The sequence below is a fragment of the Penicillium verrucosum genome (assembly GCF_028828655.1).
Source record: "Penicillium verrucosum strain IBT 35672 chromosome Unknown utg000002l_segment0_segment0, whole genome shotgun sequence".
Lineage (NCBI taxonomy): Eukaryota > Fungi > Ascomycota > Eurotiomycetes > Eurotiales > Aspergillaceae > Penicillium > Penicillium verrucosum.
In genome coordinates this window covers 3,639,172-3,665,353 of record NW_026643211.1, presented here as the reverse complement: position 1 = coordinate 3,665,353, position 26,182 = coordinate 3,639,172, and the positions used below count along the sequence as shown (strand labels likewise).

At 47.4% G+C, this 26,182-nt stretch overlaps 9 protein-coding genes across 9 annotated transcripts; 4 read left to right on the top strand and 5 right to left on the bottom strand.

Moving 5' to 3' along the window:
* Positions 1–1,311: 1,311 nt before the first annotated feature.
* Positions 1,312–4,786, bottom strand: N7516_007040 (uncharacterized protein; the record flags this gene model as incomplete). Its single annotated transcript, XM_057219760.1, has 7 exons — positions 1,312–1,471; positions 1,538–1,885; positions 1,940–3,066; positions 3,120–3,154; positions 3,244–4,466; positions 4,526–4,558; positions 4,623–4,786. 7 exons carry the CDS (start codon positions 4,784–4,786, stop codon positions 1,312–1,314), a joined length of 3,090 nt encoding a protein of 1,029 aa, XP_057073851.1.
* A 2,102-nt stretch (positions 4,787–6,888) lies between these two features.
* On the top strand, positions 6,889–7,458 carry N7516_007039 (RlpA-like double-psi beta-barrel domain-containing protein; the record flags this gene model as incomplete). Its single annotated transcript, XM_057219759.1, has 2 exons — positions 6,889–7,010; positions 7,104–7,458. 2 exons carry the CDS (start codon positions 6,889–6,891, stop codon positions 7,456–7,458), a joined length of 477 nt encoding a protein of 158 aa, XP_057073850.1.
* Positions 7,459–7,587: 129 nt separating this feature from the next.
* Positions 7,588–9,208, bottom strand: N7516_007038 (HesA/MoeB/ThiF family protein; the record flags this gene model as incomplete). The annotated part of the gene is made up of 3 exons (XM_057219758.1): positions 7,588–8,611; positions 8,673–8,886; positions 8,968–9,208. 3 exons carry the CDS (start codon positions 9,206–9,208, stop codon positions 7,588–7,590), a joined length of 1,479 nt encoding a protein of 492 aa, XP_057073849.1.
* A 259-nt stretch (positions 9,209–9,467) lies between these two features.
* On the bottom strand, positions 9,468–11,245 carry N7516_007037 (sugar porter family MFS transporter; the record flags this gene model as incomplete). The annotated part of the gene is made up of 5 exons (XM_057219757.1): positions 9,468–9,821; positions 9,891–9,913; positions 9,966–10,200; positions 10,286–11,115; positions 11,170–11,245. 5 exons carry the CDS (start codon positions 11,243–11,245, stop codon positions 9,468–9,470), a joined length of 1,518 nt encoding a protein of 505 aa, XP_057073848.1.
* Positions 11,246–12,617: 1,372 nt separating this feature from the next.
* On the bottom strand, positions 12,618–13,786 carry N7516_007036 (uncharacterized protein; the record flags this gene model as incomplete). Its single annotated transcript, XM_057219756.1, has 4 exons — positions 12,618–13,391; positions 13,439–13,534; positions 13,580–13,633; positions 13,688–13,786. 4 exons carry the CDS (start codon positions 13,784–13,786, stop codon positions 12,618–12,620), a joined length of 1,023 nt encoding a protein of 340 aa, XP_057073847.1.
* Positions 13,787–15,394: 1,608 nt separating this feature from the next.
* On the top strand, positions 15,395–15,808 carry N7516_007035 (uncharacterized protein; the record flags this gene model as incomplete). The annotated part of the gene is given in 2 exon segments (XM_057219755.1): positions 15,395–15,679; positions 15,692–15,808. The coding sequence occupies 2 exon segments, from the start codon at positions 15,395–15,397 to the stop codon at positions 15,806–15,808; spliced, it is 402 nt and encodes a 133-aa protein (XP_057073846.1).
* A 2,521-nt stretch (positions 15,809–18,329) lies between these two features.
* Positions 18,330–19,151, top strand: N7516_007034 (uncharacterized protein; the record flags this gene model as incomplete). Its single annotated transcript, XM_057219754.1, has 1 exon — positions 18,330–19,151. One exon carries the CDS (start codon positions 18,330–18,332, stop codon positions 19,149–19,151), a length of 822 nt encoding a protein of 273 aa, XP_057073845.1.
* An 808-nt stretch (positions 19,152–19,959) lies between these two features.
* On the bottom strand, positions 19,960–22,089 carry N7516_007033 (uncharacterized protein; the record flags this gene model as incomplete). Its single annotated transcript, XM_057219753.1, has 3 exons — positions 19,960–21,654; positions 21,729–21,943; positions 22,008–22,089. 3 exons carry the CDS (start codon positions 22,087–22,089, stop codon positions 19,960–19,962), a joined length of 1,992 nt encoding a protein of 663 aa, XP_057073844.1.
* A 1,610-nt stretch (positions 22,090–23,699) lies between these two features.
* Positions 23,700–25,535, top strand: N7516_007032 (MFS transporter; the record flags this gene model as incomplete). Its single annotated transcript, XM_057219752.1, has 3 exons — positions 23,700–24,758; positions 24,809–25,215; positions 25,277–25,535. 3 exons carry the CDS (start codon positions 23,700–23,702, stop codon positions 25,533–25,535), a joined length of 1,725 nt encoding a protein of 574 aa, XP_057073843.1.
* Between the last annotated feature and the right edge of the window lie 647 nt (positions 25,536–26,182).

Below are 26,182 nucleotides of genomic sequence, written 5' to 3'. Positions count from 1 at the left end.
CTTGGAATTGGCTATGTCAAAATGGGAAAGACTTGAGTGATTTTGGCATGTCATACAAGTCGAACAAACCAAATCCGAGATCTAAGGTCCATATATTGGCGTCAATCTCCGCAGCCACTATCATTACGTGTGCAAGTTTGTACAAATCATCGTTTAGGATTGATAGCTTGCTGCAAAAGGTTAGCAGATTCGATGATTTATCCAATACATTCCCTGCTGTGTGAAGACCATTTACTAAAATATGATGATTTTTATTTTACAGTATAGCTCCCTCCTTCTCTCAGGCACGCTGGCTGTCGTCTGTCTACTTCCGAATTCAATCCGATCTGCCGCCCATGAACATCTTTTATTCACACGTTCTTGGCTGAAGAAGAAACTGTCACCAAGCCCCGCAAGCATAGGACCGAGCCTTGTACAAGCAAGTGTTGAAGAAGGGTTTGACGACATTGTTTCCGAACTTGCTACACGAAACTTATTCTCTTGGACATTCTTTTCCGAAGGTATCAGGCCAGAAGAAAAGACTCTTTGGAAACATGAATGGTTGGAGTTTTTGATTGATAGAGATGATAATGGCGCGTTAAGTGAATCCAGCTCGTCAGGCCGAGAAGACGAAGTGGACGATCGGAATCTTGACTATGTCCGAAAGTGGCAGGATGACGTCCCAGTTCAATTTGAATGAATGAACGTTGACACCAAGGTCCAGTCACGTAGCACCTAAGCGGGACCAAGACCTCATCCTATATGTATGAAATGTCCCGACTTGCGCATGGGCTGCTGGTAAAATGAATGATTGAGTTAGGATAACCACCTATGTACTTTTGCAATTACCCCGATCATTTAGGACGCCTCTATTGAATGGACACGTCGATAGGATCTCGGGAAGATATGACCAACCAACATTCACACGTAAAATGCTTGGGTAACTACAGTGGAAGCTGTATTTTCATTGCACTAGATCATTCAACAGACCTTCTTCCCTCCGGTATGAAGCCTAGTTAGTGTCAGGAGCACTAGGGTATTATACACATAGGTAAATGTGTAAAAAGGTCGCAGCAGAAAACATGTAGTTCTGCCACTACGCTGCATGCTTTCCATACTTGCGTTTAACGGTGAAATCTAGTGAATACCGCTCGTCATAAGAATAGTACAAGGTCAGTTCTCTTGACAATGAGATCTACCGCAGGAACGTACAACTAATCCCATGCATTGACAAAGGCAGTGGTAGAATGATGCCAGTCATCTCTTTTATGTACAAGCCACGTCAAAATATGTACGGAAAAACTAGCAACCACCAAAAGGAAAGACAATAAATCAATCGTTCTTGTGCCGATCACCACGTTGGGATGGTGCATACTCGCTCAGATCCACCCTTGATCCTGCCCGAGAGGGCATTCGCGACTCGGCCATTGACTCTCCCGTGCTTACAGCATGGAAAGAGAAGTCTAATTCGCCGACTAAATCTTTGACAAGCCTAGAATGAACAGCCTAATTAGAAGACCTGGTCGCATCTAACAACAAAGTTCTATTAGAAACTTACCGAAGTAATCTGTCCATATCACCGACAATGCAGCGGGTCGAGATCTGCAGAACTGCAAATGCCGCGAATCCCGGCTCGGCAATGTGTCGGAGGCTAAGAAGGTCACTGTCGAGTTCCATAAGGCGCTTCGTGAAGCCGTACGGACGGGGTGCTTTGAGATACGGCGGCAAAGGTTGTCGGTTCGTAATGCTAGCAGAGAGAAGGCAGAGCAAAGATGTGACCTCGTGGGTTGTCACTTTGGCAGTATTGATCAGCCGTCGGAAGTCGGTCATCCAGGCTGTATCTGCAGGATCCTCATACATAAGTGTATCAGACGCGTAGCCCAGCAAGCTGAGGTAGTTCACGATGCTAAAAGACAAGCACTGTTAGTAGATGGAAAGGATGTGAGAGGGTATAACACACTTTTCGACACAGAGAATAATCGAATCATACTGCTTCTTGGGAAATCGACCTCCAATCGGAACCTCCCAGCGAAGGAACCCAGAGTATGTCCGTAAACCGGCTAGCATAAGCATCTGCTTTGAAAACACTTTGTGGCGCGCTTTCTCAAGTTTGCGACCGGAAGAGGTCTTGAGTAGGTATTCGCCCTCATCACCACGCATGCGGCCGGAGATCGTCTCGTGGATGATCGAGTAGTAGTTTGCCAGAAGATACAAAGATGCTCCAAGACTTTGACGGAGGACTGAATGCTCAGAGATTGGATATGGGAAGAATGTCCAAATAAATGCGACAGCAATACCGCCCGCCACAACGGCCAGGCGATAAGGTGCCAGGAGGTAAATGGGGTAGAAGGGCTGCCCATTGGATGTCGCGACTGCCTCACCGACTCGGCGAACTTGGAGCTCATATCCAATGATCATGCTTGTAGTGATGATGCTGATGATCCCAACAGCTCGGAAGCGGAACATCTTGATGGGGATATAGAAGGCCATAGATACAAATATAAACAGGAAAACGATAATACCCGGTGTATGTTTTCCTGGAATATACCATATCAGAAGACTTGCTACCATTGCGAGGAATGTACCCAAAATCCGCAACACGAAACTGAAAATGCTCTGTCCTGAGGTGGGTGACATGCTGAGATTGACCATGATTAAGGCCCATACTAATCTTTGCGCAGTGAAGAAGGTCTGCGTATCGCGTAAGAACCCAATTACTGCAATAGTCATGGTGGCACAGGCGACACGGAAGCCATAGGTTGACTCGAACGAGCGCAGAAATCCCGGGATGACCCGAATTCTGTCTCCAATTTTCTCAAAAATAGTTGTCGGTGGTAGGTGCTCGGGGTCTTTGCGCAGCTTGTATGCCTCGCCAAGCTGAAGTATGTTGTTTTGTGTATGGATGTCACCCATATTATCATCTTCATGATCCTGAGCACTCAAAAAGGACTTGGCCCACTTCCAAACTCGCTTACCACCAGGAATGACGAGTCGAGTCTTCGATAGCTTGCCTTTCGCCTCCACATGATTGGCATAGCGGACAAAGTCGAGCACGGTCTGACCGGTTGAGTATAGCAATTGGTCCATCTAAGTTTATGTTAGCTTTCATTGTGTTGACTGACTGGTAGACGAAGGCTTACGTAGAGAAACAGATACAGTTGTCGTCGGCTTCGCTCTTTTTGCGTAGCCGAAGTGTCCAAAAAATCGGTGTCCGGCATTTTAGCAGAATCAGGGTGATCAAAAAGTCGGGCGGGAGCGTCACACCCTTCTCCTCAGCCCATGTTTGTAAAGCAAGGCGTTTTGCGCTTCGAAATTCGCCAAGTTTCTTTTCAAAATGCTGGGTAAATGCTTTTTCTCCAGGCGCAGTGCTCTCCGCTCTGGCCTCGACATCTTCGCCTCCCTCCATCGAATTTTCATTTGAAGATTTAGCTGCACTTTTGCGTTTGGGTGGCTTTGTTAGCCCGAAAATATAGGAGATATGTACCAATCCCTCATCAATAGTTTGGATCATCACCGCGAAGGGATCATGCACCGCCCTCATGATATCATTCCACTCGTGCACAACGCGTTGTCGGATATCTTCTGGGACCACAGGCTCATTTAAATCAATGGGCTGGTTCCATCTGTTATAATCTGACAGTCGCTGAAATATATCCACCACGAAGCTCAACCCCACGACCGGGATCATAATCTGGCGAAGATGACGGAAGATGGCTTGAAGATCATCAGGTCCCAATTTTCCTAATGCGACCTCACGCTTCGCAAACGTGAGATCACCATGGAGTTTGGCGTGGATATCTGTGATCTGCCGCACCGCACCGCGGATGGCTTCTGCCTCGGGACTGTAGATCTTTCCCTTCTTGCCAAACTTCTCACGGGCGTCATCATATGTCTCCGTGCGACCAAACATGTCATCTCTTTCCAATGATTGGAAGTATAGAGCATGGGCATTCAAAGCTGAGCGAAGCCCGCCAATGTAACCTGCCATTTGTTTGAAGACGACCTGCCGTGACGTCATCGGCAGGATGAATAGTGACGTTGCTGTTGAAATGGCGAGGCCAGTAAGGCATGATTTAAGCAATCGGCCCACCATCGCAAATGCAGCTGTCATGTTCTTCATTTGCGGTGCGTATATCGAAGAAATGTTCGCGAAGATTGCGTAAATAATAACGGGGAATTGCAACTGCGGGTACTTGGCGCGGAAGGTATGAACCATCCAGATTTGGATGAATAGCCACAAACCACTGACAGCAGACGCAGACGAATTGTATGCATCAGTGGGGTTATTAGTGGTGTGTTGACGCGCCCTGACACTGCAGAACATTGTCAACAGAGCCAAACAAGCTGCTATGCAGACGGCCAAAATGTCAAAGATCATCATCTGGATGAACTTTGCGCGGGGCATGATCGCAAAGCCCAGAATAGAGACGATAGCCACGAGATAACCCAATGTTGTGTACTCGTTGGCAACAGGCTTGGATTGGTAGCTAGACTAAGGGTCAGGGTGATTCTGATAAACCGAGAACTTCTAAGGTTGATAACTCACATAGAAACAGCTATTGTGGGTGGGATGCCGCCTCTATAGTAGCTGTTAGATATCTCCTACCGTGGAATATTGGATGGAAGCTTGATTCTGAACTCACTTCATCATCAAGAGAATGGTTGGTCTGTCCAAGCCCGTTTTCTGCCATGTCTTTTTGACAAAACCGAAGATTGACGGTTTGTGTTTGTTAGGGTCACCTTGCGCATCTAGCGATGGCGACGACCCGAAGGATGAGCCCGACTGATGGGATTGAACGTGCGCCATATTCACACAGGGGTCGCACAGTGATGTGCCTCGGCCCAGCCACACAAGATCCGAATCTTCAGAAACGCGGCATGACCCACGTGACCTTCAAAAGAGGAGGATCTTCCAAACGGACAAGAACGCGATAGATTTAGGCAAGCCTCCAGAGCTGGTGGAGTAATATGAAAGGGCAAAGTAGTCGGATGAAAGTCCCAATCGTGTCGTGGATGTTTGCAGTACACTCCGCCCTTAAGTGATTGGCTACCACATGTGGGGGGAGGAATGCTCTCCGCATATAAAATCCGGATATTTATGCCTGATCAGTAAGGCAAACACATCAGGATTCTTCACGGTACAATTCTTTCATCTGGTAGATTCGGTAATAAAATTGCTATATTTATTTACTTTTCAAGCACTTGACCTGCCGGGCTAACTAATTGGACCGACTAGAATTATGTCAATCGGTTTGCTGACTCTGCCATCTGATAGTCGATTGATCGGCCATGTTCGATTCCTCAAGGCAGAAAGAACCCTCGATTTGACACAATTTGGGAATTGCTGCGTGAGTGGAATGACTCTGGCGAGATCTACCGGATGGGTAGGATGAATAAGGGTCACTACTTTGCGCTTATTGAACTCCGCCCAAATGGGTGTAAACATTGAATGGCCTAAATAGCTATTACAATGATCATATCTTGTGAACAGTATGACACCGTCAGCATTCAAAATATCTATCCCATGCTAAATCTAAGCTAATACGCCGCCTTCTATGTCCATCCAATGAGGGAACAGACTCGAAAAATCTAAACTTGTCAGGATGTCTGTCACTCAGGCCAGCAGCATATTCATTAGCCTTGCAGGCCAAAGGCTGACCAGCTATAAACCGGATTATGCCATTTCAGGCTATCCTTTGTATACTCCCATCCGCAATGTTTCAATTAGTCCATGAAGAATCATTGCGAGTCGGATACTGCGGGAAGAAGAAGTACAAATCTTACTTTCGGGTCTCATCCCCGGTGGTAGTATGTATACCTGCTCGTTTCGGGGTGATTTCCGGAGTAAAGCGGGGGTCTTTGTTCTCAATTCAACGTACGTTTAACCAGGAGGCCCGTAGAATCAGGGTTAGTTTGTGGTTTGAATTACATACCGTCTTAGAGGTTCATTGTCTCCCGGAATTTGAACCGTGGTGAAATTGGGAAAAGAAACCTCCCTCAAGCTATCTATATAACAAAGATTCAAAGGCACAAAGTGAATCCAATCAAACGCATGAGCTTGAAGGAATCACCTAAGGATATTCACCAGCGCACCTTCAAGAGTTTGGAAGGACACGCTGCTAGTTACCCAAGGTGACTTCGTTGCGGAATCTTTTCGAGGGAAGGAATTGAGTCTTTCTGAATAAGAGGACGTCAATACAACTGGAGTAATATTTGTTGCATGGTTTTAGATCCTTGCAACTTTTCTAGGCGAGTTCTCTCTTCTTGAAGAAAAGTCGCACCCAAGTAGCTGTCATTTCGAGAAAATATATAACAACTCAACTTTAGATGAATTTACATAAATACATACTAAAAAAACAAGCCAGTCGCTGAAGTAGAATCAAGACATAAATCACCCATGACAAGTTGAAAAACCGCTCCAAGTTGTCCTGTATAAAGTGTGGTCTACAACGAATGAAGTACGGAGTGTATTCTTCCTTTTAGGGTTGTTGCTTCCTCCGATCTTCCGATTTTTCGTACATTGTAAACTCGACAGTGCTCCGGGGTCTGGATTATAGTTTTCCCAAGAGATTCTAACGTAATATTGCGCCAAGGTATGTATATGGTTGAATAAACGACAATGTCCAAAATGAGTGCTGTTCCGTTTCTGTCCTTCCCAATAAACAGACAACAACAACACAACAATTCTATCAAAACGCTCCGTTCACTCTGTTTATTTCAGATACTCCGATTTAGTTTTGCTTCTGTTACTCCGCCGCATTGTGATGAACCTAAGTACATACGTCATTGAAGTACAAATGTCTTCACGGAAACATGATATAAACAGCGAGGGAATTCCCCAACTTCGACTTGAAATTGACAACCATAACCACTACCTTTACTGAAAAGCAAGAAGGACAAGAGCTGACAATGGTTTGCAACACAATTTTCAAGTGCAAGGCCATCGGCATGATGGCATCCCTCTTCACGGGATTAGCTCTGGGCCATCCTATGGATCCCCATGAGAACACCACTTCTCGTGTTCTCAGCAAGTAAGTAAACTGATACAAACCTATCGGTTATTTTCATTCCAGCCTGTTCCTAGATCCACGCTTCATCGAGGCCTATGCTAACTCTGCCCTTAGCCCCGGCCGGTTGAACAATACACACGGTCCCGGCGCAGAACACACCCTCGGCGGCGATCTAACCTGGTATGATACCGGGCTTGGAGCATGTGGCTGGTGGAATAACGCGTGGGAGCACGTGTGCGCTGTGTCTCATATTGTCTATGACCGAGCGAATGTAGACGGTAACCCCAACCACAATCCGCTTTGTGGCCGGTTGATCCACATCCAACGGGGTGATAGGGGTGTAGATGTCACCCTGGTGGATCGTTGCGAGGGATGTGCGGAGTTTGACATCGACGTCAGCCGTGGTGCTTTTGAGGTGCTTGGCAACCTCGATGAGGGTCGGGTTCACACTGAGTGGTGGTGGATATAGATAGAGCTATGATTTGGCACCCGCCTCTCACAGTGTCATTGACTATGATGTGGGAACTGGAGGCTGGTTGGTGGGTAAAGATAGGAAAAGGAAGGGATATAGCTCGGACAATCCAGCGACATCATTGATTTAGTATTCGGGCCATGAGGGATCCACTTGTTCTTTCCATGATCGTAGTCCTCCGCGAATGTCACCAATGAATCTCTTTCCGTGCTGATCTAGTCCTAGCTCCTTCATTTTCTTCACGACGATCTGCGAGTCGTTTCCTAGGCGGCAGACAACGTAGATTGGATTCGTGGACTCAGACGAGGCGACCTCAGACGGTAACCAAGAAGGTATTTGGGTAGATTGTTGCCCATTATCGTTCCCCTGTAACCCAGCAGTATAACCGGAGGAAAGGATATTTGAGATAGGAATGTTGATGCTGTTCTCCAGACTGCAAATCCCAAATTGAGCTTCGTCTCGGACATCAATTACCGTGTGGAGCTGTGACGGATCCGAGGTCGCATTTGGGTGTCTCTCGTTGTATTCTCGAGCAGAAATACGTTCCTCGGGACCTAGTAGCGAGGGCAAGTTGGTGGATCCACAAAAGAACAGATAGTCCATTGACCCTGATTTTATTGTGTTCAGTGTCACAGTTGCTTCAGTAGAGCAGACGGCACAATTGGCCCGGCGCGAACGAAGACGGATTGTGCGGACTAGAGGCGATGAGTAGGCAGAGAAGATATGCAAAGACGGGGGATCCTGTGGACGAGTTCCGTCAATCTCAGGGGCAGTGATGACCTTGATTGCCTCCAGGGCTTGCAATACACCCATTGTCCCAACAACCGGCCCCAGTATACCCCCATCCGCACAACTGACCACACTATCGGCCGGTGGTGGTTTAGGGAACACACACCGATAGCAAGGCCCTCCAGTCTTGTCACCGGGCGCTCGGGGCGGATTGTTCAACACCATCAGCTGTCCCTCGGTGCGCAGGGCGGACGCAGAGACCAATGGTTTTCCAAGAAGCACTGCAGTGTCCGAGATCAGATAACGCGTCGCAGGGTTATCAGTGCAGTCGAGAATAAGATCATAGCCCTGGAAGATCGCTGGTGCTGCCTCAGGCGTGAGGTGTGTTCGATGGGCAATATATGTGGGATGCGGATTCAGTCTGGCGATGTCACAAGAAATCGTCAGCGAGTCGTTCAATACCCCTATACAGATCCACTCACTCTTTCAAGGACTCAATTGCGCTGTCGACCTTGTACTTCCCCACATTCTTCGTCCGGTGTAGGACTTGGCGATGGAGGTTCGACACTTCGACTGTATCCCCATCGATGAGCCCGATAGTTCCAACGCCAGCACCAGCGAGATACTGCGCAGCTGGACATCCCAGTCCTCCGGCCCCAACGAGCAAAACCCTAGCCGATCGGAGTTTCAGTTGACCTGTGGATTCAATGAAATATTAGTCACACTGTTCAAGGCGGGAAATTCCCAAATGTCCGCCATAACGAAGCCGTGATTTACCTTTCAAACCAACTTGCGAAACAATCATTTGCCGTCCATATCGTTTGTATTCTTCCTGGAGCAATGGCCACCGTCTTCCTTCACCATTCTGGTCCTTATACTGAATTTCCGCGGTCGGTGCGGTCTCCGATTGCGCCGCTTGTTCGGCGTTTGCAAGGTCGCTTTTCAGGCCAGCAAGCTGTGCTTCTGTCGCAATGATCTGGGCGCGCAAAGATGCGCATGTTTCATCGAGAGATCCCATCGAGAATCGAGATTGTTGGCGTCAACGCGTGTGGGAAACAAAAAGTGACGCGTGAGGGGGAAATCTCGAAGTTCCCCGCGGCATTTATTGTGGGGCTCGGTGATTGGGTAGAGGTATACATAGTATAAGTTTTATTCTACCGTGAGAATTCCGGTCAAATATTCATGTATGGTATTCATTTTAAGCTACTGATATATAATGTAACATTCTAGATCCAGGTATAGCTTAATACGGGGAATCTATGACTCTATCATCCACTTCACTGCTTGTGCTCTGTAGTCTCTGTAGTCTTCGCAGTCTCTGTCGTGTCTGTATGCTCTTGATGCATAATTTGAGTCTTTTGCAAGGTGTGTTCCACATCAGCGCGTCTCTGCTGCTCATCAACAGCGCCGAAAATGAGATCCATCTCCTCCAGGGTTCGGCCTTTGGTCTCCTTGAAGAATACGATGACGAAGACACCCATGGCAAAGCAGAAGATGCCAAACATGAGGAAAGTCTTCCAGCCAATCTTATTGATAGCACGAGGGGTAACCTCAGTGATGACGAAGTTGAACAGCCATTGTGTGGCGGCACCGAAACCGACACCGTAGGCGCGAAGACGAGTTGGGAAGATCTGCCGGTGCAAACAATGTTAGTCGATTGTAATGGACAAGGAAATATATAGTTAGTATGAATGACTAACCTCGCCAAGATACACCCAAGGAACTGGACCCCAGGATGCTGAGTATCCGATGACATATAGATAAATCATCGCAACCATGGCAGTGGACGCCGATGAGACGGATGTGGCTTCTGGGTCGGGGGGGATTGGTAGCCAAGACTGCTCCAATGATGAACATCATGCTAGCCATCCAAGCGGCACCACCAATTAAACTCTTCTTTCGGCCCCAGCGATCGATACCGACGATTAGGAAGATCGCAGTTGCAACGACCTTGACTGTTCCGTAGATACCGGTGGCAAACAAGGAGGAGTCCGTTTTGCTCAACCCGACCTGAAATTATAGAAAAGGTTAGATTGTTGCCAATCCAGAAAATGGGAGAAGATGTAGTGGTATAGAGATACTGCGGTGTACTTACACTTGCAAAGATCTGAGGAGCATAATATCCAATGCTGTTTGTTCCGGAAAACTGCTGCCAAAACATCAGGACGAATGCCAGGAAGAAGCGGTATCTGTTGCTAGGCTTCAGGCATTCCCTCCACGTCAGGCCCTCGGTAGCCTGGGATTCTTCGTCAATGGCAGCCGTGATTTCAGCAAACTCGAGTTGAACAGCCTCGCTGTTTTCAGGCTCATTACGAATGTAAGCAAGGGACTTGAGTGCATCATCCCGGCGGCCCTTCGTTAGCAGCCAACGAGGAGACTCTTTGAGGAAGAATAACCCGATGAGCATCAAACCACCTGGGATAAGCTGAATGGCAACTGGGATACGCCATTGGCTTGTGCCTTCGGGAACATGAAGCGAGACGCCATAGTTCAGCCAGTAGGCGAAGGTACTACCAATCACCAAGAACTCCTGGAAGAGACCGGCAACACGGCCACGGGTTGCCGGAGGGCAGTTTTCACTGACAAACACCGGGGTGATACTGGACATACCACCGATACCAAAACCGGCGATGACACGTCCGCCATAGATCATGCCAATCTCATGGTGAGCTCCAACTTGGACGGCTGCTCCAACCAGGAAGATCACGGCAAAGACCATCAGCGAGTACCTCCGGCCCAGTCTGTCGTTCATGTAAGCAGCGAAGATGGATCCGAAGAAACATCCTGCTGTGAGTAGGGACACCACATTGGAGGAAATCTGAGCGTTCTTCTCGTCGCTGAACCCGGATGACTCAACGGGGAGGCCGAAATCCTTTTTAAAACTGGAAAGGGCCAGGACTGACCCCATAACACCCGTGTCATAACCTAGGCAGAATGCGTCAGTAACATTCTGTGATTGTGTTGACCACATCCACTAACCAAAGAGCAGGGAGCCCAGATAGGCCACCGAGGTCAGGACGTAGACCCGATAGTTTTTGAAATTGATGAAACCCATCTTCAAGTGCACTAGATAATCTCCTCAGACAATCTATCACCAGAGTAAAGATTGACTACGGGATAAGTCTTCTGTAACACAAAAGGCAAAAAGGAAAAGGAAAAGCGCCATTGAGTTGGGCTGGGATCCGATTTATATTTGACCGAGAGCTCACTCGGCATAATACCGAGTATAATACGGAGTAGCAATATAAGCATTAAAAAGAATTAAGCGGCCTCGGCGCCATCTCCCTATATTGATAGCCCTCCAAAGGTACCGACCTTGATAGTCCGGGGCTCCAGATGTGGAGACTGGGGAACGAATTGGGGAAATTGATGGCGGGGGATGCGGAGTCCTACTACTGGATGGAAATATGGCCTGACATTTTCTCCATCCATTCAGCAATGCCTTTGATTTTTGGGTACATGGCTTGATGTCTTTCTCGCAAGGAAAGCCAGTTGGCGTTAGCTGGGCCGCATGGCTTTTAGTGACGCCCCGAGGGTTATCAAAGTGTTGGGGGATTGGTGATTGGTGGAAGAATTATATCCGTCCTTCTCTTTATTCTCCACAGGATGTACTTCTGCTGTTCGAAAAAGGTTGGGAATCGAAATATCCCGTGAACGGATTTTGTCATATTCCATTTGTTATGGGTGTTCCTAATTTGCGAAAATACCATTAGGTCCTAGGAGACGGGCTGATTGTCAAACCTCCCGTGTTCCGTATATAATGGCTATCATCGGAGCCAATGGACTAACATATACTAATATATTGGACAAGATCATTACATAGGCGGTCCTGTGAGTATATCTTCGAAGTCTGCAAGGGTGGATTTCATAATCTGACTCAACTTATCGAATCGGGAAAAGAAAAACAGCGGAAGGAAGAAAACGACAGAAAGACAGAAAAGGCCAAAATCAACTATAGTACTTTTGTTGAAGGTTCCTTGGTGAAAGCCACTCCTAAGACGTTGAGGTTGGGTGGGCATCGAACGATGATATTCAATAGACCGGTGGCAGTTCAGTGGTTTCATAGATCTCCCCATTCCGATACTCATGAACATCGAGAAGCACTCGAATCACAAAATTCGAGTTAGCCGGGTCTGAAAAAATCCCATGCAATACCTTCCACTGGGACCTGAACGCGTCGATCTGATAATAGCAATTATCTGCCTCCGATCGATACGACAACTTCATATCATACAGGTTTAATCCATAACAACCACAGGACATCATATGTCGAATGACGTCCCGGAATGATGCAGCTGTCCTGCACAGTCGGGGGTCCTGTGTCATTATCTGATCTGTTGGAGGGAGTAATTTCCCCTGGTGCACGATATCTGTGAGGACACGGCACAGATCCGCGTTTCTATGTGTGTTTTCGTTCCGGTCCCAGGTTACCTTAACCTGCATTGGGGGAATGGTTTTGGTACTTCCCCGGGAGATGAAGAGGAGCACTGTTGAGCTAGCCTAAGGTGGTTGGGTCTTGGTCTCGTCGCTGTCGGCATCCCGCTGTCATATGTGATGGCGTTATTTTCTGAGGAGACGAAGAAACCCAGGGCTTTTTCCCAGGACTTCATATAAGGAATCCATGAGATGTAGCCCAAGATTGACCAGCAGCGATCATAAGTGTCGTTCAGCTCGTTTCTCCAAGATATGAGCTGGGGACGGGGATGGAAAATGTTGTCCAGCGGGATATCAAGCTCCAACATCGCGCTTAGTTCACCGCGGTATCTCCGTGTGCGATGCAAGTTATCTAGGTCACTGGACCTGATGTACTCCTCTATATCCTTAGACATCCGCACCAGATGCCATGCCATAATGTGTGTAAGTCTCAAAGAAGTGTGCTCCTCCGACTCCCGAGAACGTTGCGGCCAAATTTCGTAAGGGTCCTCGATACACTGTAATTCCTTGCCATCCTGGATGAGATGGTTTATCTCAACTTTCAGCGAGTGAGTCTGCTTATGTGGTGCCTTAATCCAGGTCTTGATGACAGGCCAGGACAAGGCAAAATGTCTGAGGTCGCGTTTGTTCTGAAGGCCAACATACACGGCAAGCTCTGCCTCATCACGGGAGTCACGTACAAACATTCTGAAGTTACCAAGGTCGTCGAGTGTGTTATCAGGATGGTTCGTCGAAGTAGGTCCGGTGACCCACGGTGACTTTCCTCTCTGGAATTAGCCATTGTCAAATACGGAGAGTTTCAATGTATTCTCACCTCACCATGAGGCTCCACAGGGACTTGTAGATGTTGAGTTGAATTTTCCTTGGGGAATTTGTGACCGAGGTCTAGACGATGGGCTTTTTCCTGCTTCTTGGGGTGAATATGTGGTATTCTGGCAGAAGCAACTCATCTTACCTTCTGTAATTCAATCCTAGCCGACTGCCTCTGGGGGATTTTGATATCCTTGGACTATGGAATCGTGAGTCAGTGACATGGTCTCAAACATAAGTGGAGAAAATTAACCTTCCTAGACGTCGGCTCCTGAGACGGCGACTCGGGCCGTTTCCTCTTTCCATTGTTATCAGTTGGACCGGTGCTGGCCGGGCCTCCTTCTGAACTCATGATTCCACTTTAATAACCCGAACTGATGTACTAGACGTATGGTGATTGTCTTTAGAGGATCGGCAGAAATGGAAAGTGCTCTGGTTTATAGGGGAGATGTCTCTGGGACAGTAAGAAAAAGAATTGACCGACACTATGAGAGGCTAAATCTGGTTCTGTACAAGGTTCAGGTGCGCACAGGAACCGGAGAAATGATTGAGAGAATTGCCATAATTGTTTCTCACATAATCTGGCATAGTGATGTTAGGTAAGTGGGATATTGGATTCTTTTCCTTCTTCAGTCCTTTCATCTGTTGCAGTGAATTACGACTTGAAGCCTTGGAATATACGTATTGCGCTCGCTTCATAGGGGCTATATATATAAATGTTGGCCGTAGCCCTATGTTGCTCCTCTACCTCGTTATTCGTTTTCGTTGCACAGGGCAAGTCTAGATCTGCAAAACATATGTTATCCATGGGAAGTGAAATACTATGTGTTTCAGCCATCTAGCCAGCTTCAACGGATGAGTCGACATTAAAGGGAAAGCCCCCTCCACAGAACATGAGGGGTGTGTGATATTGACCCAAATTTCCCTCTAGAACATGGCTAAGAATAGCAATTCCGAGGAAGATCCTGAACCTCACAATAGTCCACGTTCCCCCAAACTGCTTTCCATGTTTTGGGGGTAAGGTATGCGAGTGTGCATCCTATTGCACGGAGTAACGCAACGTGACCCATGAAGACAATAACAGGGTAAGGTTGGTCTATCTACCCAAAGGTTGGATGTTGCACTAAGACGCTTGCTGCCTGCTCATTTGTCAGACCTCTCTTTGGGTCTTCATGAGGACTTTGTTTGGCTTTCTCTGATGTGCTTTCGTTGTGGCCAATTGCGTGTTTTTCTTCGTCTTCTTGAACCTACACGGCTATCTTCATCAGAGTGAAGAGTGAAGAGTGAAGCCGATTTCTCTCTTGACTTCGAACGCCAGCTTTCGTGGCACCAAAACTGCAAGGCCTTGAGTAGCAAGTATTCCAATTTAGCAAGTATCCCAATGTTATCCATTTGGTAAAACAAGGCCAGTTCCAGGAGATCGAGTGCGATGCGCTGTTATAAATTTAGATGATTTCTAAGTAACCGCTCAGTTCCAAGGTCTTGAGGGTCAGATCAGTTTGGATCGTACAACAAGGGGTGGGATGTCAGATTCGTCGGATTCGGAGGAATAAAAGGTTTACTTTTTGCCTAGAATAATATCTTGTGGAAGATTAGCTAAGAATCAAAGCGATCGTAAATGCCATGCAGTGGAGAAACTTCTTCGGCGTGGTGAGATGGAACCAGATGGTGTTCTGTGTTATTTTTCCCACAATCCATCACCATTTCATTTCTCCAAAAGCCAACTACGATTTTTGAATCTACTAATCATCTGAGGTCTGTTTGGGTAACCCAGAGAGAACACTAGTCCAAGACAATGCCTTCATCGAGCCTGTTATGAAACGTGTTGCCCACCAAAGCTAACAAAAGACGCATACATCAGAAATCATTGCCAGCGAAATCAAGATTCTTATTATTGGTTACTATTGATCTTTGACATCAACATCAAGGAGATCATGTTCTTCGCACTTGGACATTACTGATGATATGCTCGCGGAAACTGCCCATCTCGCTTAAAGTTGGGGATTCGTTAGAGCCAAACACCAAGTCAAACATCAACACGCAGACACAAACGTATATCACCACCAACTCTGAGACTCCCAACTTGCCAGTCAAAATCCAAGACATACCTCCCGATCTTAGCGAGGCCATCTGCCTTCGGGTTCGACTGCATGGCAATCCCGGCCGAGGGCGCATATTACGGGATGAGCTAATCACTCGTCGTCTCATAGGACTCCTTTTTGGCTTTCCGTTGCAACATTCGTCGGTACGCAAATAGTGCCATAACTCCAACCACGACGAGAAAAACGATGCAGAAGACAAGCACCACCCCGCGGTTCCTGTTCGCCCAGTTGCCCTTGTGGCCCGATCGTTCGACAATCTGATGGAGAGATAGGGAGGGGGACTTGGTGCGATGGATTATTTTGACCGGCGCCATACTATCGGAGTGGTGGTAAGCCAACGATGTCTTTCTGTTCCATAAGTCAGTCACCGGCCAGGTAATGGACTCATTGGCTGCCTCGTTCAACAAGAGGGGCCAATGGCCCTTAATTGAAGGATATAGTCTCACTGGATATTGCGGGTTTGTGGCGATATCGATCTATGACCCAGCTATATATCGTGGATTTCAGCAATAGTTCAGACCTGATTGTATCAGAACTACATCAACCCAATGACCCCCGACGAAAGCGACGATCGAAAGGAATATCTCAGTGGCGCAGAGAAAGACACTTACTGTCACACCGATAACAAGACAACTGCAGAAGACGAACTCAGGCCAGAGTGGGATTTGGACTGACTGTCAAATTGCAATGGATGCGCACTGATTGATCTAGCACACGACGGTGGTTCTTTTCGGTGGGATGTTGACAGAAGTGCTCAAGCTCACCAGCGTGGCTTTCGCTCATCAGGGAACCTCCGGCACACGACGGACAAGGACCATTGCCAATCGATGATGCTGACTCCCCTGGTACCTTGCATCGTGCTTAGCTGACCTTTAAGTTGAGACAGGCTCACAGTTTGATTGGAGCCCGGCAATTCTTTACCGTGGCTATCGCCTTTGGATAGCTAAAGATACCACAAGGCAAGCTCCGCGGAGCTCCGATATGGAAGCACAGGCTCTAACCGCCTTTACGAGCCCATGTCAAGCTGCACACTCGATATAATTTGACCAGTCGTTATTTACGCAGTTTTCGAATCAAAGAAGCTTGGGGTCGAGTGTACTGGGATAACTGCATGTGGTGAATCGACTACTACCAACAAACTAGGAAGTTGGGAAACTCTGTGGCCTGGTACCGCTGCGTCACCCATCAATCATATTCTAAGATCGGCTGGTCTGGTGCCTGGTGAAAGCCAATTCTGGAAAATGGGGGCCACGACGGCTAGTTATCATCTGTAACTATACATAGGGGAAAATATATATTTGACCTCGCAGTAGACCTGAATACAAACGTTCTTTGAGAGCCATGATTAGTTATCAACTATAACTATTGTCTCTATAAAGGACTTTGTGCGCATCATATCTTTAAGAAACTGTGTTTTGACGTCATATCCGGTAGCATGAACTGTTTAACTTGTTAACTTGTTGTTAACAATGTTATAAGGCCACCTGGGCAACTGTTTGATCGTCGCCAAGGAAAGTGTGGAAAACCACATACAATCCATCCACCCCCGTGCACACAAGACCACAGTCTATAAACCATTATGCCTGAGGCATTCAAGATTTACCCTCCACCAAAGAAAAAAGAAAACGGACATCCATAGACACATAATCGTGAACAAGGTTCGATTTTGGTCCACTGCTGTCATGTTCCATCGCAATAGGTTCCCCCAAAGGATCCTAGTATGGGCCCTTACTGCTCGTCCACTCATTGGTACTAGAACAATCAGAATTGCCGAGGAAAAATTCCTAGGAAACCAAGTGGAAATCAAACCTAAACCCCTGTCAACTCCCTAATGCCACCAAGCATTCTTGTCCCGCAAGTCTTGGCAGTGCCGTGCTTTTTTCTTTTGGTTTTTGTTTATTTTTCTCTATGTTGTACTTAATGGTGATCTGTGAGACCAAAGAGAGCAACAAACTGCTTATATATTGCCTTACAGATATGAACACCAATCTTGTCTTTGTCTTCATCCACAATACAACATATTACGATGATCTACGGTTTATAATATTTTTGCATGCTCATCACCTCGTATTCGGCACACAGGGCACCAATCACCATACTCCACCGACAAAATAGCTGCAGGCCGAGACTCGAATTTGCAGTTTTCGCAACATGTAGTCAGAAATAGCTAGTTAAAGTACTCCATACTCTGATTTAGACTATAATTCTGACAGGGTGGTACGAAGTAAGAGCACAGGACTGCTGCACCCCGTATTCTCGGAAATGGTCAGCCACCAGGGACTAGATATTGACCAGGATGGTATATTCACACTACAACATATACAGCCGCCGCACAAAGGTTATTAGCACATCTCGATATTGGAATCAGGTTCAGGCAGTGACTGTTTTAGGCCATGACTACGTGATGAAACAGTTTGATTCTCCCACGACCAAGGCAACTGATCCATACTAGGACGATCTCCCATCCTAGAAATGCACTAGAGACCGTCTTAATCTGCATTCAAAACTAGCTTCTTGGTCTTCACTTGTCTTTTCCCCCACCCGGTATAGATCGACCGCTGTAGTCATATTAGGGTCCAAAACCGGGAGCTTTAACTGGCTCCGGGTATAGGCTAGAGAGTACCCACCATAGACACGGACGAGGCTCATTTCAATACGAAGTTTATTCTCTGCAAATTCAAAAGGCAATCAGGGTCCCTGCACCCCCTCACACATTTAACAGCTGAAAGTCTAATCCTGACGATTTTGTTCTTCTTTCTGCTCCGATTCATCTTTCAAAAGACATACGTCGCCATGATACTACCACTATACGCACTGTTGCTAACTCCACTGGTCAATGCATGGACCTTCGGCTATACCAACGCAACCGATGCTACTGAAATCGCCCGTGGCGGTGAGGCACAGGACTGCACAACCTCCCCCATCGGCAAAGAAAAGCCTTTTACCTGGGATCCTGAGGGATCAGATCTATGCGTCTCTATATACCGCGACACCAAGTGTGCTTCCAGGGCGGGATACTCATGCGGAGTGTGGAGGAAGAATGCCAGTGAATCTTTTGCGGCTTTCGATGTCCTGCTTGAGAAGGAAATTGATGCCAAAGACCAAACTGCCACGCTTGCTTTGACCTCAACGTCTACATCGGCTACATCCACATCCACATCTTCATCCTCATCCGTGTCCTCGACGTCGGCATCCGCTACCACAACCCCTACCAAGTCCGGACTCTCTGCAGGAAATGACAACACCGGCTCCTCCTCTAATCCATCACTATCCGGCGGTGCTATTGCAGGTGTTGTCGTTGGAGTTGTAGCTGCGGTTGCCATTATCGTTGCCTTGGCTGTGATCTTCATGAGGAAGAGGAACAGAAAGAATGCACCGGTTGCTAGCCAGCATGGTGGTTATGGGCCCCATGAAGCGGATGCTACTGGATCATCCATCAGCGGTACTACGGCAGTTACAGAGAAGGGAACTGATTCTGTTGCACGACCATTCAGACCTCCCCCTGGATCCCATGTTGTTGAGTTGGCTGGTGACGAAGGGAGTGCCGAGTTGGGCAACAGTCCAATCAGTGAGATGGATGGGAACAGCACCAAACGAGATTTTAATCGGGTCTAAAATCTCATTTGTGAATATTTTGACTTTATGTTAGTTGAAGTTGTTGCCTGTGTCAAATGTTTTGGTGGGGTTGGTATATCGGGGACTATCAGGGCAGGTGCGTTGGAGATTGTCCATTTCAGGAAGGTACCTGGGGTGTGAACATATAAAAGGACCCCTTTCACCTCTCTTCCTCTTCTTCTTTTTCCTCTTCTCTCTCCAACCCTCTCCCTCTCGACCATCATCTCACCGTAGCCCCCATGAGACAGCATATGGGGAGGGTCCCGTAGCAACCCGGGTGCCTATGCATGAGACATCAACATCGTTGAGGCCCATGCAGATCCGCACCCAAATCAAACGAGTCTTTCTCGTGAGTGTTCTTCAACAAGTCGCTAAGCATTTGGGCATCATAGTTCACTTGTCGAGTCCCACGGAATACATGGGGGGGTGTTTACTCACTCCTCTTGATTGTAGAGCTAGTCACCTAGGTAGTCGTGACTACTTGTATACTCAGTATATCACACCGTTAGAGAAAGTAACTGTCATGATATTCACTAGGCTAAACAGTCTACATGTAAACCCTATCCCCAATTATACCTCGTATCCACGTACATAAAAGAATCGTGGTTGATTATAAAAGTTGTTTGCTTCCACACCTCAGGGAATAATTATTCTCTCCCCTTTGTCTCGTTGATTTCTTCAGCTACACGAAACAATTATATATTGGACCCAAGGAAAGTCTCATAACCTAAGCCAAACCCGGTACACATTAATGACCCTTGAGGATCCCATTCTCAACAACCTACAGAGTTCAAATCTATTGTTTATCTCAATGATAAAGTCTTCCCTTTATCGCACCAGGGGGAATATCTTGTGCCGCAGTGGTCAAGGCAATACACCCAACGTCAGCTTCAGGCCGAACATCCCCAAGCCATATTTTCTTGTCTCGCATATTCTTTGACCATTCATCTGAAGACCATGTAGAAGACCCAACAATTCCCTCGGTCTTATTTTGCAACAGGGCAACGGAGATAGATCCTAAGTGATCGGGGGCGATCGTTAAGATGTGCAGATAGGCGCCCACTAATGCAAAGCAGAAGATAACGACCGATGAAACAATGAGCACGCCAAGCCATGGACGGTTACACCTAACAATATCTTGCAGATGGGTATTTTCGGCAGTCAATTTGAACGGGGTATCCGTGATTGTGCTTTCTTTGCTTGTGATCTGCGTCATGTTGACAGAGCCCGTGAATGCGGATGGGCTGATTCCAAGATACAGGACAGAATTGAAAAGCTGTGACAGACGAGTTTCAAATACGTTCGTAGTTGTGCTCTGAGGAGACATAAGATTCTCGCCGAAAAAGTTTCCAACAGCGTGAAAAGGATCAATAAAATATCCAACCAAGGGCTGGAGACCACCGTTCTGGTCCATGTGTGGAAACATGGTAGTGAGGAGCTCAAAGAGCCCATTGTTATAGCCTTTCGGTAGCAGATGATCTCCTGGCAAGTTTACATCGAAGATAGTCCAATTCTTGTGGAAATGGGATGTATCCATCGAGCGACGAGCATAGCGTAGGTTGCAAGTGCTCGCAGACTGATTATCGTCTAAGCTCTCGCATGTCACATTGGCATCGACGTAGGTTGTCCTGATGTCGCATATGGCTCGCGTGATGGGGGATCGATGATATTCAGGCCCTGCATAACCACGATCCCATGATTCCCATATCAACTTGCGGGCGTTCCGAGTCTTTGTCATTGATGCATTAAGCGAGTTCGAACATGGTTCCGAGAGGGCGATCTGGAACTGATGCCCACCCCAGGCGCTTGTCCAGCTGCAATCGTCGCCATTGCCGGGAGATGGAGCATCTGGTCCGGTGAAATTGGTCAAATTCAGAGTGTGTATTGTGTCGAACACGGGACAAGAGATGGATAAATATGAGCCCGGAAGAGTAAAGGATGTGTTGCCAGAGCTGGGTAAGTCAATCACCGGCACGCCGACGAGAGATGCGTACGTCAAGTTGTCGCTTTTAGGTACCTTCATCCAACCTGTACTGTTTTTCTCGAGGTTCTCGATCACAGGAAACCGGATGTTGCCCCAGAGGTCTTGGTTTCGGGTTGAAAGTAGCGAGGCCGCGGAAATGGAAGCGGTCATGGGGTTAGCGACGGATGTTATGGCCTGAGTTGCCGCTTGGTTGTAGCCGTACTGGTACGGAGTGAATGTGTTGAAACTGGTCAACTCGACCGGTTTACCTGGGTAACTCGGAACGATGGAAATTACCCGGAGAGATGCTTGACTGCCTAACGGAGACAGGCACCACAGCAAGATGGTAAAGACGGCGACAAAGTTGACAGCACGCAGTCTGATCTGGGTGAGAAAAGCTCCTGAGATAGTCTGACTGCCGAGACATTGCTCTACTAGCCCAATGGTCGCTCCTCTAGTGGTCTGGATGCGCCATGATGCAATGCTTTTAATGCTGCTGCCGGCAATGGCAGCGAAAAGGACTGGGAATACAGTGGGCGCCTATGAGGAAATGTGGTGTGAGCTAGATTTGTTTGACGAGAATGAGGACGAGTGTAGGTTCGGGGGCAACTAACGTATTGAGAAGTTTCAAATAGTTTGGAGCCTATCGATTCCGGGCCTGCCGCTTTCCCGTCGATACAAGCAACCCATATACCGAACACTGTGAAGAGAGAGGCTATAATAGCAAGAACCAAGTCCCAGAGCAGACGAGTAACTCTATCGAACCGAGAGAGCCTGAGCGGTTGTGGTTGCGGTTGAGGCTTTTGCTCATCGACATCAGGAATCTCGACTGTTGTATAATATTGAAATTGAGATTCTGATGATGGCGTTCGATTTGAGTGGTTTTCCTCTACTGGAACAGCCCCGTACGGGGGGTCGCTTTAAGACCCTCATCTCGTAGGGTTTCTTGGTCCACAAATTTCGTACGAGCGACATGGCGGGGATCCCCTTCATTTGAAAAGCGCTCAGGGGGACACACTCCGTCTTCATGCAGGAGATATAAGCGTTATTTGTAATGCGGGCGCTAATCTGGACCCTGGTACCAAGTAGTGGGCACTGCAGAGCATTGCAATTGGGCGCTAGGGAATCCTCCCGGGCTCGTGCGACGCTAAGCATGCCAAATGCCTATCATTCCCATTTACTCGTGCTGAGTCCGGTGCTTAAATGCAGCTGATTGGGTATGAACCTCATGACTTGTCCCCTCAAACCGGGGCGTCAACCCGTTCGGCATTTGTCACACACCACAGTTACCCGGCCTTGGTGAGGGGTGAATCATCACATTACAACAGTTGTAGAGATGGGAGAATCTAATGTATGTATTGAGAGGCTGGATGGAGATGTGACTTTATTATTCTTAGCACGTTGAAACTTAAGTTACTGATATTTGCACTCAAATCAATCATAACGCGTAAAGTTCTAACTAGTTACCCTCCCCAACCAAGTGTAGATGCCCTTTACCCAGGTGAAACAAACTAGGGGCATTCAGTGGACAGATCGGCTACCTCGCACCCACTCCAACCCTGGTGGCACTGAAGATGATAATTTTGTCGAACACAATCCAATGTTATCTTAGAAATTCTGTATTGTCTCATGTTGTCTTATTATTCCTGTTTATTATTCCTATTGTTGTTTTTCGGAGCACCTATTTGGAAGAGATTTTGCTGCCGCGGGAGATCAGCATCTGTTCGCCATGTGCGACGATACTCTATTACAATTAAGCGTTGACACCCTTTTTTTTTAAGAAACTTAGAGTACGAAGTATGTGATAGAAAATGCCCGCCATGAGAAGTTAGGAACTCCTATCACCATTTCTGTCCCCACCTTACGCACTAATAGCCTACATCCCTTTAGTTCTATGCTTTTGGTCTATCCGGCTTCCATCCTCCTTCAATCTCATCGAAGATACCGAAGATATATCGATGCACGCTCAAAGCTTGGACATGAACAATGGCCAAATATGGCAAACATTTTGAATAGCCAAATTCTCATACTGAACATTTTTGTCGTTGACTTCTTGTTAATAATACACTTCGTACTCCGTACTAACCGTTGGGGCGCTGCGGGGCTTTTCTCTGGCACGTTAGGAGACTTACACTATCATAAGCCATATAATTATGTGGCTTTATGTTGCATATTATTGTACACAATCTCGACTGCACCCAGGTATATTGTAGTTCATAACGGCCAAATAAACTTCATATGTCTCCGCGTGTCAAACCATGGTTCTGCGACCGGGATCCGTAGCGTATTACCCTTTTGAGACATCACGGCAGTCCTGAGGTCCATACGGAGTAGCGGCACTGGTTGTATGGACTCCCGTAGCATATTGAACGGATCAACCGGGGTAAACAACACTCCATGACGACATGGCCTACCATCAAAGTGATGAAAAATGGCCGTTCGATCCTTAGGAAGCAAATTTTCCGAAAGGTTTGGTTTCTGTATTCTTGTATATATCTTCGTTGTCCCCTAGATAAAATTAATATTATCAATATTCAAAGGACAATTGCAGGGCAAGTGCATAGTATATTACATCATTCATCGGCATGTCTCACAGCCCACACGATACTAGCTCCAATGGAAGTGATGATCTCAGTACTATCGAGACGGCGCCCGAGCGGCGACTATCGGAAATTGGGTCCATGCGCTCAGGGACCATCAATCGCCGCCAAAGCATCCTAAACGAAATCGAGCTAGAGCGAATCAACACTTATCGACTCCAACATCGGTCAACCGTTGGCTCCGGCATAGGGATAACACCGCCCGACCAGTGGCTCCCCCTCGGAGCTGGGAAGCCTCATCCCCCAGCTCTCCCAGACCCGGAACAATATATCGTTGAATTCAACGATGCGAACGATCCTCTGCACCCCCAGAACTGGTCCCTGAAACGCAAGATCGGTATATCGGGGACTCTAGCATATACAACCTTCGTTTCGTCTTTCGCCAGCGCCATCTACTCCTCTGCAGTCGGACACATCAGTGCTCACTTTCACATCAGCACGGAAGTCGCCATCCTGGGTGTGACCCTGTATGTTCTGGGATTTGCTTCGGGTCCGACGGTATGGGCACCGGCAAGTGAGCTCATTGGGAGAAGATGGCCAATCTGCATTGGCATGTTCGGGTACTCCATTTTTGCCATTGCAACAGCGACCAGCAAGGACGTCCAGACCTTGATGTTGACGAGATTCTTCGCTGGCTTTTTCTCGGCCGCCCCGATCGCTATTGTTCCGGCCGTGTTTGCCGATATTTGGAATAATCAGACGCGGGGCGTAGCTATCGCTATGTTCGCCATGGCCGTATTCGTCGGGCCTTTCGCGTCGCCGTTCACTGGTGGCTTCATCACAATGTCGTATCTGGGATGGAGGTGGACCATGTATATCGCGTCCATCATGGGATGGTTGGCCACTGGACTTTGCCTTCTTTTCTTGAAAGAGACATATGCACCCGCCGTTCTTGTGGAAAAAGCGGCCATCATGCGACGACAGACTCGCAATTGGGGAATCCGCGCCAGACAAGAAGAGATCGAGCTTGATTGGGGCGATCTGATCACCAATAATTTCAGTCGGCCATTCCGTATGCTTTTCACCGAGCCAATTGTTTTCCTGGTAAGGGATTTGTGAGTGTCTTGAACTGATTCATGCTAACTTTCCTTCAGATATCGCTCTGGATGAGTTTTGTATATGGCTTGATGTACGCACTTCTCAGTGCCTACCCCGTTGTATTCCAAGGAATCCACGGGATGAACCTCGGTGTGGGAAGTTTGCCATTCATTGGACTGATTATTGGCGAGTTTCTGGCTGGCGCCTATATTGTTTGGGATCAGCGAGCATATTCTAAAAAGCTAGCCGCTAACAATAACCTTCCGATTCCGGAATGGAGACTTCCTCCCGCCATCCTTGGAGGTGTTTGTTTCTGTGTTGGACTCTTCTGGTACGGCTGGACCGGATGGACAAAGTCAATCCACTGGATGGCCCCTACTGCCAGTGGAGTCATCACTGGATTCGGCATCTATGTCATCTTCCTGCAATGCTTCAATTACTTGATTGACTCATATTTGACATTGTAAGCATCTTTTTCCCGTTTTAGTTTTACCGTGGATCCATATACTGACTTAGAGATCTAGTGCCGCATCTGTGTTTGCTGCGAATACCATTATTCGATCAGCGGTGGGAGCTGCATTCCCCCTGTTCTCGAAGCAGATGTTTCAAAACTTGGGTGTGCAATGGGCTGGTACACTTCTTGGATGTCTCGCACTTATCATGATCCCAATTCCCTTGGCGTTCATCAAATGGGGACCTGCGTTGCGCAAGAAGTCTAAGTTTGCTCCCATCTTCGAGTCTGCTCCTGCAGCAAATTCGAAGAAAGGGGAGGAGGCGGTTTAGGCGCTGGTTCGATGTGACTGTTGTGTTATACATTTCCATACATATAATTTGCATGTTATAATCATCAAATATATTTCTCTTCCAACACGTGCATGCGTTATATTGCCACAAAGAGCGGTGAATGACGCGTAAACACAACACATGGTCAATCTGTCGGTGATGAGCATTGTTTCGGTATAGTCCGCACGTATACAAGCAATGGATACGAGATGACCGGATTGACTTTTTGATGCCTCGGAGTTTTTCTTGATGTCTTTACCTGTCGCATATCCACGTGGCATAGCGTCTCAATAACTTCAGGCTAGCCCCTTCTTTCTCTAATGGGCAGAGCATACGCATGCCACCAATTGGTGTAAGCAACCCCTTCATGGACGAACGCTTGTTCTATGTCAGAGCGAACAAATCCGATATCTGCGGGTGAGATTCATCGATGGCCCACGATCGGATATGGCCGCCCCAGATACCCCAGAGCCATGAGACTGGGGATATTTGGATGCCATATTTCGCCATGCTACTTATGTCATCGGCTTCCTCCGTTATCCAAGCACACGACACACACAAAAGATAAGAGATAAGATAAAGAGCTCACGAGGGCTGAGCGTACCAATGTCTTGGCATTCAAGGGTCTTCGCATTGGAGGGATATTC